This window comes from Cephus cinctus, unplaced genomic scaffold (genome assembly GCF_000341935.2).
Source record: "Cephus cinctus unplaced genomic scaffold, Ccin1 Ccin1_scaffold1609, whole genome shotgun sequence".
Lineage (NCBI taxonomy): Eukaryota > Metazoa > Arthropoda > Insecta > Hymenoptera > Cephidae > Cephus > Cephus cinctus.
In genome coordinates this window covers 63,758-74,359 of record NW_014333901.1, presented here as the reverse complement: position 1 = coordinate 74,359, position 10,602 = coordinate 63,758, and the positions used below count along the sequence as shown (strand labels likewise).

General features: G+C 42.3%; 2 protein-coding genes across 5 annotated transcripts in view; both read right to left on the bottom strand.

Annotated features, from left to right (window-relative positions):
* Nucleotides 1-2,415: 2,415 nt before the first annotated feature.
* On the bottom strand, nucleotides 2,416-4,787 carry LOC112495198. Its single transcript, XM_025090815.1, has 2 exons — nucleotides 4,653-4,787; nucleotides 2,416-2,739 (listed from the first exon to the last, which is right to left on the bottom strand). The coding sequence occupies exons 1-2, from the start codon at nucleotides 4,751-4,753 to the stop codon at nucleotides 2,421-2,423; spliced, it is 420 nt and encodes a 139-aa protein (XP_024946583.1). The 5' UTR covers nucleotides 4,754-4,787; the 3' UTR covers nucleotides 2,416-2,420.
* Nucleotides 4,788-8,980: 4,193 nt separating this feature from the next.
* Nucleotides 8,981-10,602, bottom strand: part of LOC107273480 (histone acetyltransferase KAT7) — a 20,851-nt gene continuing 19,229 nt past the window's right edge. For all 4 annotated transcript variants that reach the window (XM_025090801.1, XM_015751726.2, XM_015751727.2 and 1 more), the window contains exons 12-13: nucleotides 10,162-10,268; nucleotides 8,981-9,868 (exon numbers count right to left, since the gene is read on the bottom strand). In XM_025090801.1, coding sequence (XP_024946569.1) covers nucleotides 9,746-9,868; nucleotides 10,162-10,268 — 230 coding nt within the window. In that variant the 3' untranslated portion in view covers nucleotides 8,981-9,745. The remainder of the gene's footprint in view (nucleotides 9,869-10,161; nucleotides 10,269-10,602) is intronic.

Sequence of the window (10,602 nt, the reverse complement as noted above, 5' to 3'; positions counted from 1 at the left end):
TGTTCTCGAGTCACGTCCGTTCACGAGGATCCTCTTTATCTCTGCCTGTACGGGGGAGGACGTTGTTTATATTGTGATAATGAGAAGAAAATTCGAATTCTTTAACGGTCGTCGGTACGCAAGATGGCAATTTAAATTCGGCCTAACGGGCGTGGCGCTGCGGGCGACTTCTCGCTCGGTCCTAGATACGTCACATTCGCGACTTCAAGATTTTCTTACGACTCGTTCTCGCCTTTTACTATTGGTAGACATCATTACCCGCCGGCCGGCTTGCAACGAGTTATGTCTCTGTGCATGTATACGTAGAAAAGGTACCATGGCGACTTGTTGAGCAGCGGGACAAAGCGAATGGAAATGGTATGCAACTAGTGACGTCAGCCGTAGCCTCAGGGAGAAGGAGGCTCGTTCTTTTCTTTCAGGCCGGTTTCGTGTCGGCTGGCCGTGTCCTTGAAATTCGTGAGATCGGAGACCGACGCGCCATAGGCGTCCCGGTCGAGGACAATGGCGGCGAACGCTCCCTCTCTATTTTTATCTCTCTCTCGCCCTCTCGCTCCTATCACCCCTCAAAGTCCAAAGCACATTAGCACAATGAGACACTGCCGATAGTTTTTCCTTGAGAAATACCATAGCCCTCGAGAAGAGGCTCCTTGTGCATTCGAGAAGCAACGTTTTTCTTTCTTTTCTCCAACTTATTTCAGAGCCGCTAAATATTTGACGGGACGGGTTTCCGTTTCGAAAATTTTGCTCTCAGCTTGAGTCGCCCAGTCCGATCCTCTCCTGTCTTCGGCAACTGCCACTGCCGAAAATGGGCGCTGCTTCACGCTATTTTCAGACTACTATTTTCTTTTACCATTATTCTCCTTTCTTTATAATCTATGTCATAGGCGAAAAATTATAGCGTTATCCTTTTATTTCGTTTTCGCGCAATTCTCTCGCTTGCTTTTTTCCTGCCTTTTCTTTTCACTTGCACGTGTCGCAATCCTTCGGCTCGGCTCTTGCAGCCCGGTTTTCCCGTCTTGCAACGATGTAAATAAAACGTAGCGAGCGAAGCGGCACAGCCGTTATTTACAGAGGAAGGAGAAAAAGGGTCGGGGAGACGGTTAATTTCAAAATTCGTTGTGCACTCCTGTCCCTCAATTTTGCGACTCAGTCGGGCGTGAGTTTGCCTTTTTTTTCTCTTTTCGTCTCTCTCGGACGCGCAGCCTCGTCAGCTGTTGGACCTTCCAAGGCATGGGGACGGGACAAAAATAAATTTTCGAAGACTATACATTATTCCATATTCACGTAACTACCCGTAAATATGGACTTACGTACCAGACACATAAATACATTGCGAGTAAACAAGAAAAAATATTGAACGTGTATTGTGTCTATACTATTTGCCTTCGAGATAATAAAAATGGTAAATTTTCAAGGTAACCCAAAGTCGTAATCCTACTTCTCAAGAATGTTATAAACCAACGAGGGAGATTTCACTGTTTCAAAATTTGGTACTGGGGGTCAATGAGACTCCAGATAGACGTACGTTCGGCTCGACCAGATTCTTTCTGTCTCCTTCGCTATTTCTTCCCCCCCTCTCTCTCTTCCCTCTCGGACAATTTCAACGACCGTTGACACTGCGACCTTCACGTAGGTCAAATACAAACACGACTAATTGACCGCGACCCGGTCGTGCACCGGGTGAGGTTTCGAGTCACAGACTTCCTGCGTGCGCGTTGAATTTTTTGAAAATCGATCCCTCCCCTCTCCTCTCCCTCGGCGGCAGTCATTATCTTATCGCGTATACGGATGAGTCACGAGATTGCGGGTAAACATTTTCGTAAAACAAAATATGTCTGCCCTGTTCCATCGTGGTTTGTATTAGTACCCAGTTTTTCCTGCCTTAACAAATATAAATAACAATTGATCGAAGAGTCTCGATCGTCGTGTCCTTTTGGTTTAACCGGAAGTCCCATAAATGGTCCACGCCTCTTCGTACTCATTTTCATATCTACACACGTGTAAGGCCACTCCTGCAGCTCGCGGCAGCGCGTTGAAAACAGGCCCGGCAGTAGAAGTACAACGTAACCTAACCTAACGTAACCTCTCGTTAGGGGCCTCTTTCCGAAGCGAACGAAGAATTTTCCTCATGCGCAATTCACGGTTACTACCTGGTAACGTTAAACAGGAAAGGAGCGAAACTTCGTAATAACTAAATGTCTACCTCAACTATTTACAAGTAATGGTAGCTCGAGGCTCAGGAGCCAAAGAGAAGTAACAGCAGCAATCAACGGCTACAGTATCGAATCCCGCGTAGAAAGTTTTCCGCTGCATTCCTAGAATTATTTGCGTCCTCGTCTGTGTCTTGCACCGGCAACCTTGCCCGGCCTGTCCCTCCGCCCCCCCTCCCCCCCGACGACGTCTTATCGTCTCCCTGTTCCTCATCCTCCGTATAACTCGGCGCTCCGTCTCTCAACAATTATCCTCCTTATCCCCTTGGCTCGTTCGTTCCCTACCACTGGCTGCTTTGATTCATCGAAATCTTCCCCGTCGGCTCCGCACGCCACTCCTTTGGCGCATAGCCCCCACCATTCGCCTAGTAACTTCCAGTCGTGAAACATGGTGGGGAGCGGCAGGGCCTTCCCCTCGCTTCGTCCTCGGCTACCCGAAGTCTCAATGTCATGACGTGTCGCGGCCGTCTCCGAAGGCATCGCACTGCGACTGCGACTCCGCCACGCTTCGACGTCACTGGCCAGCCATCTAGAAAACAATTAACCTCTCAGTCCTTAGCCGCTCTGCGTCGTGATCGCTGCCCATCCTGAACCATTAAAACTACCAGACCCCGGGATTCCGATAGACAAGATAAGTCAGGATTCTTTAGATAACGACTGACGTTCGACGTGCACACGCGTTACCCACCCACGTTTAAACACGCTCGGTAGCTAGATACCCGTCGGTTTTTTATCTTTCCGTTTGTATACTTTGATTCTCGTTGCCAAGTCGGCGTCGTGACGCGAAAATTCGTTTCTCATTGTTCACGATTGCGTAAGCGTCGGCAACTTTCGGAAATGATAGTACCGTTATGAAAAAAAAAAAAAAACTGAGCAAAGCTTCAGGTCCGTCTCTCCTTTTTCAAATAAATTTTACACAACTTGCTGTCCTTATCGCTTTCTCGTGAATCCACCCAATGTAACATTTAAATAACGTGTCCTTATCGAGACGGTTATATTCGCGTGTATATCTCTTATGTGTATATATATACACATATAATCACATAGGCAAGTTGAAAAACTATTTCGAGTCTTCTCCGCGTAATTTCAATCGTCACTCCTAGAGAACGCTTTGGTATCTCTCCCCATGGAATATATAGTATATATATATATATATATATATACACACACGACAGACGCCCGGATGCACACGTATCTACGCGTATGCATATATATAACGGTGAAAGTCGTCACTCGAACGTTCCGACGATTCAGCTGGTGCGACGCGAATCCGAATCGTGTCTGACGTAGTTCCAGTATTTTCCGTGTCGCTGATAAAACGCCGTCCAATGGGCACAGACGCATATAATACACGCGGTATTCGTGAGAGACGTCCTTGTCGAGCGTACCCGAAACCAGTCAAGTGTCCGTACCATGGAGTGTCGCGTTACTTTTTTTTTGTTCTTCGATCGTTTCCACGAATCTTGCGAGTGTCGCGAACGATTCTCAGTGCGTGGTGTCGTCATCGTTGCGAATTGTGGCGTGAGTCATGTTTTTCTTGATGAAAAATTTTATTTGGAAGATTGACGCGTCCTTCCCGTGCTACAGTTAAAAAAAAAGATCCGGTAAATACGTAGTATACCCGTTCGAGGAGTGTGGTGAAGTGCGTGTTCGCGTCTACGTACCGTCGTCCCCCGTGGATATACAGAAAGCTGACACGTAATTACCCGTGTCGTCGGTCAGGGTTGTACCTATCGTATATACGCGTACACGTTACTTGGGTACGACGCAGTTTTCGTATTTGTTCTCTCGTTGCAGAGAGGTAAGAGGATCCGCGAGGGATAACAAATACGTCGACTTGGGGAGGCCGTTAAAACTAGCGAACGAGCGTCTAGTTTGCATTCCGTGGTCGAACGTCGTGCCCGTTGAGTACGTTACGTATATTTCGCTCCCCGGGCCTTTTAGGAGTGACAGTTTAGTCGACGCTTTTGGAAATTTCCACAGAAGTATCAGGAAGGAACGGGGATTATAAGGGAACAATGGTGGTTTATGACGGTCTCGAACCTAACCTCACTCGTGGTTGACGGGTTGGGTGAATTTTCGGAAAATTCAAACTATACCTCCTCGCTACGACGATGCCATCTGTTCGCGTCGGTTAGAGGATTCTACGATCCTCGCTAACAAATATGTATTTAAGAGGCCGTTTCGGCTTCTGCTTTGCTCAGTCTTACGGCGCGTTTCTATCGGTACGGTGGTGGCTCTCTCCTGGACTTATTTGGACTTTTGTGCGTTAGCTGCTACGGTTCCTTTACTTGTCTCTGTCTATCTCTCACTGTGTCTTATACTCTCTCTTTGTTCACTTGCCAACTTCAATACCCGTGACAAATATCCTTTCGAATATTGACAGATACGTCTTGGTTATTCCAGTGTTCTAGAAGGCTTTGGACATTTACGCTCTCTTACCTTCCGGTGTATTGTAACTTCAGTGAAGTGACGTTGGTGTTGATATGGACCGTGATACGCAGAACGAAGACACCAAGAACATCCAGGACAACCGCAGACATCGGCCAGAACGGATATTACCTAAATGCCGTTTGCAACGCGCGCTACTCGGGTACTTCAGGCTGTGCTATTCCTATAATCAGTCAGGTACCAGAAGTAGCGCGCGCTGCTGAAGGGCTATCTTCGACCAACGCCATTGGAATTGGACTTGATTAATTTTTGTGCATCGTAAGACTCGTCCGTGACGAAGTGATTTTTTTTTTCAAGATGGCCGATGTAATCGTTAGAGAGGCTGCATGTTAATTGTACTTCATCAGGTGCTCTGGTGAATCCGATACCCGGCACCTGTTGGAGCGCAATTCATATGACTGTGCCTTGCTTGCCTTTTTCATCAACTTGCCTTTCTCGGACCTGTTGAATTATTCCGTCGTTTGTTCAATTAACCAATGACTGTGCGCCACTCCTCGTTCTCTCTTTTTTCCCTTTTATTTTCTATAAGTGGGTGTGCGTCGTCCTCGTGGGACTACCGTTAGTCGACCAGTGCACGATATATATTTTTTATAAAATTACAAAATGGTCTCGATAATTTTTGTGCCTCCTTCTTGTGTCAATTCGCAGGACTTGGCAAAGGATTTCTTGTTGGTCATGGTGTCCTTGTGGGTTTGGGAATGGAACGACGTACCGTGAACGCTACTCGTGGAACGTTGGTAATATTAATAAATTTTCGTTCTAATTATTCCACTTACTTCACAGTGCACAATTTCAATATTATTTATCAGAAATTTATAACGTATCTACGTTCTATGATATATACATAGTATATAAATAACAGTGCAAATACACGTGCACCAATCAGTAAAATCATGACGCGTGAAAGAGGTGACGCAGGTTCGAGTCTTCTGAGAATCGTGAAAAGGTCGAAGGTCGTGGGTCGAGCTTACTCGTGGGCAAATAAATATATAATCGGAAACACGATAACGACCATTTGACCAGTATCCTTTAGTACAGTATCGAAAAAAGAAAAGAATAAAGTATCTCGTTGGGGATCGCGACACGAGAAAAGAAAAACAAAAGTGGAGTCCCAGCACGTGCAGGAAATCCCAACGTAAAAAGGAACTATGGCCAATTATCGAAATGCCTGGAGAGAAGAACGAAGCAAAAGAGCAATCGTCATATAAATACGTGTCTGGTCACTTCGTGAAATGGAACATCGCACTCTCGTGCAGTCATCCCTTGTGTACGTATCTATCTCCGTGAAAATGAATATTCAAAGCCTCATCTTTATAGGTTATGTTTTCACTTGATTTCATAGTACGTCAAACTCACAACGTAGCGTTGAATACAAATATCAAACCTGGCATTTTATATTCACATGGATATTCATTATCATCATTGAAAAATATTTAAGCCTAACCACCCGAAGTTAGCCTTTCTATTTGATTTCTATAATAGACTTGCCTTCAGCTTGTACGTTTGTACGTAATAATCGTGTATGACGTCCAAGAGACATCCTTTATACGTCCAATAGGACAGGAGTTGTCATTCGAACATCTTAAATATGACTTTTGGACGTGATTGTTGTGTCTGGGATTTTGAAGGATAACCTAACCTCAAATAAAGAATTTTCATCGTTCAATAAAACTTGTCTGAGCTATTAAAAGCAATTTTTAGTATTTACGTCATCGTTATAAATAATCAACGGACTCTGCTTTAGATCGGATTTAAGATATCTAGTAGTTACCTGAATCCGACGGTATATTATAAATTTCAAAACTGAGCACGCAATTCCATAGTGCTACCATTCGGTTATTATATTTCTAGTAAGTTACGTGATTCATGGTTTAATCGTACATTGAAAAATCACGTGCCTTATTTCTAGTCTATATACGATAGTTAATCGTATGTAAAATAATCATTGTCTTCTCGTAATCAGTCGAGCTGTTTAAATTTCACCAGGAATTACGCGATAAATGCCTCGCGAGTTTACTGAGCGCATCTGGGGGGGCCGATACGACAATATTTAGTCTGCACTCCCGGTATGGATGTATCGCTGATATGTATAGAAGTGTCTACGTCAACGTCCACGTATCGTTACTTCCCGGAACGTTTTGTTAGCCGCAATGCGAAAGGCTTCTTCCACGAATCGTCCATATAGTACATATAACAAAGTTGAGTCTAAACATATATTTTTCTTTACAGATCCCATTAGAAAAATTTTATATACATATTACAGGATAACGTTCCGTTAGGTTATGTTCTTCTTTGAGTGTCGCTCAGTGAACAGCTACTCATGGAAAAACAGTTATTTCTCGAGGATTTGGCTACCCGTAGAATGAGTAGAAGGAAAAACTTGGAATTTGCTTATTATACAAAATCTGTATATTCACATTATAGGTTAACGTAGCGGTTAAAGGTATTCAAGAATTTCAGAGCCTTTTCTGGGTTAGGTGTGTAATCCTTGTTTTTCTTTATCATTCAGAGAAGAGCTACACCTGGAAAACAGATATTCGTTAAGGATTTGTATAAGTGCCTGTACAATGAGTACGAACGAAAAAGAAAGTTTAAATTTTGTATTTGCTTCAGGCCACGTGCACGGCAGATGTATTCGATTATGGTTCCAGGGACGAACCTGTTGTCATTTCGTGGCCGGACTGCGCCAATTTATCAATTTGCCAATAGCAGTGCCCCGGATTTCGTGTTGGTGGACCATCATCATTCCCTGGACTGGTTTGAATTGGCATATATTTATGTACCACGCTACCTATGTGAAAGGGTCATGAAAAGAGGGAGTATACCTCAGTCAACATTTACATCGTTATATGACAGAATTTTATTCTTTATTATTCTCTTCATTGAACGCCCTGGAGTCTTCATGGGGAACTTTTCATTGCTCGTTTCTCTCTTGGATTTCAAGAGACTAATTATAGGTACTTATTAGCTTTATAGGATCGTTAGTGTCATGCTCTCTTTTTTTTTTACTTGAAAACTTCTCAGACTATTCGCAATCTTGTACTGTTATAATTTCAAAAATTTTTTTTAGTGGCTCTGCTCTTTTTGTATTGGTTATAATTATTGTACAGGGAGGCATTTTGTTCACCAGGTGTACGCATGGCGTGTAACAGCCAGGTCGGCAGGATAATGGATTGCTGGTGGTTATATATTATTGAAACTTTTGATATTTCATTGAGAATGGACTGTGACAATAATAGATAATCCTTATCGATAAGGAATTAAATTTTATTAAAAAACTGTAGATAATACATTGTTGGAACTTGTATATTTTAGTAACTCTTTGCAGTCGTAATACTTTTTGGCATGGATATCCTGCCGGGGATACCCAGCCTTCGACTGCTAAGACCGGAACCAAACTACTCTGAATTGGAGCTTAGGTTTTTTTTTTCATTTTAATTTACAAGGAAATTATTGAAAAACTATTCGAAGGTCTTTACCACAATAAGGCTTGTGTCCATATATACTTATAATGTCTGGGACGTCTTCCTCCAGGTTACAAGAATTTCCACTAGCTACTGGAAATTATAATCAGATTGGTTCCTTGTATTTTTCTTTTCGTTACGTTGGCTGTTCCTTTAACTCCATTGGGACTTTCAGGCAATAGAATGATTTTACAAAGTGCACGAGGCTATCTGTTACAGCTTATGGATCCAACCCTATTCAATTGGAAGTTGAATTATGATCCATCACTTGGAAAATTCTTTCTGGGCATGCTGGACTGATCTATATTGTATAGATCGTATCTGCTGGTTCTAAATACTATAAAATATTGTAGAGTGATAAACAATTTTAATAAAAATTTTCTTCTAATGTACTATGAAATCTTTTTTTCGACTTTTTATTGATACCCTGAATCATTCATTACTTAAGATTGTCTTATCTTGGCTGGTTGGAAGTCTCATGACTTGTTTAGTCTAATGCAAATAAAATGACTCCATCAGGCAAGACTCCAATAAATGTTCATGTAAATTGTATATCTGTACACAGTGACTTGCACGGGTGTTAATTCGCTATAGTAGATTCTTAAGGTGTTCCTTTACTGATATTTACTAATTTATTATTAATTCAAACCACGTTTTTCATTACTAATAGCACGTAGGAATTTGAGCATTTTATATTCAGGATAGTCAGTGTGCAGGGGTTCCGTATCAATTAAAAGATCCTCAGGTGGCCTTTATAGGATTCTCAGGAACATAACGTAACTTTGGCACTGTACATAATTAGAAATGAGACACGGAATTTGGTATAAATAAAAAATCTCATACAAATTCTCAATGTAGAGTCCATAAGAACTTTATTCTCGTGTCCTTAACAACGTTATCGTAAATGTACGTACACAATTGCGAGCTAATACGTAATGGCTCTTATATAATAAAAATTTTTGTACTCGGGATTTATCATCCTATTTCTTATTATCGTTCCGTGCGAATTTCTCGACTTCTGTTCGAGTGTACACTGTTATCATTAAAATCTTCATGTCGAATTAAAACAATGGTCGACGTTGCTAGTTAGCAAGTTTTTTCTTTTTTTTTTTTCTTCTTTAAATTAATTCAAGGACTTCATTCGAATTCACCTAATATAGGTAATTACGTTAAACGATACCATGGTAGGACATGCACGAATTATTTATTATACTATAAGCCACAAAAAATATGCCAATCAGGATTTCACTACTGAGTGCATTCTTATTTCAATGAACTTGCAGGTGGAGAACGGATGGCCACTTTTTCTTATAATTTCCTACAAAGGTACAGGGTGTTCTGGGATTGGTTCAATGGTGAGAAAAGGAAATAAAGTAAAAAGAAAGGCCTCTCGGTTCTTAGGATACGGACTAAGGCGTGAAATCTGCTTGTAGCGGCTTATGGCTTCCCATAAGAAGAAGAAGAAGAGGAAGGGCAGATTCTCATGAACGGGAAGGGTGGTCTTTTTATTAGAGACCACTGGGGGGGACGAATACATGCGAGAGAGAGAGACAGACAAGGTTTGAAAGACTGAGGGAGAAAGATGAGGTGAAAGCAGGAAGAGGTTATTGGCCAGTTCTATTAGTTTGAAGCGGAGGGTGTCTTGGGCGGCTGGAAGGGATTCCATTTCAGACACTCCGGATCGATTTCCTTGTAGACGGGACCACGTCGCTTCACTCTCTCTTTGTAGTCGTCGATCACATCCTGGAATGATTATTTTTTTTATCAAACAACAAGCACCAGATCATCTCATGAAAGTCTTTCTTTTTAACAAGCTCGGTAGGATCACCAGGTTGCCCCCTTGTGTCTTTAGAGGGTAACTAGGAATTTTAAAGAATTTTATTCAGGAACTCAAAAAAGACATGCTCTTAGATTTCTTATAAAAAAAAATTCTATATCAACGTCCCACTTGAGCATTCATAAAAATCTTTAAAAAGAAAGTTTTTAAACACGATAAGAATATTTAGGGATCAATGAGTCCCCTGGTCGTGGCTTACCTGCTTTTTCAGTATGATATGTTTGCCCTTCCAGTACTTCATCATTCCCAAGGCTTGCAGGGTGCTGACTATGTCGTAAGAGTCAATGGCCATTTCTTTGCTGATATCTACAAAACCACCAGTTTCAATATATACGTGATAATAGGGAGTTGAACATTTTTATTTTTATTTGTGACGTGATTTTTCGAATCACGGTCCCAAGGCGGCTCCGGTTACCGATACAGATAACGTTCTCGATTTCTGGTTCCCTTCGGGTCGCCACCCTGCTCAGAAGCTACGCTCTCGGGTTGATTCGTACACTTATGTCAAGGCTCTCGTAAGATTTCGTTATTGTTCAGTTGAGGTCGAGGTGCTCGAATTTGCCGTGGGGAGATAGTCTCGACGTACCGAGTTGCCCGGCAGAGGAGAGTACCCGACGGAGACGTCTCCACGGACCGGCAG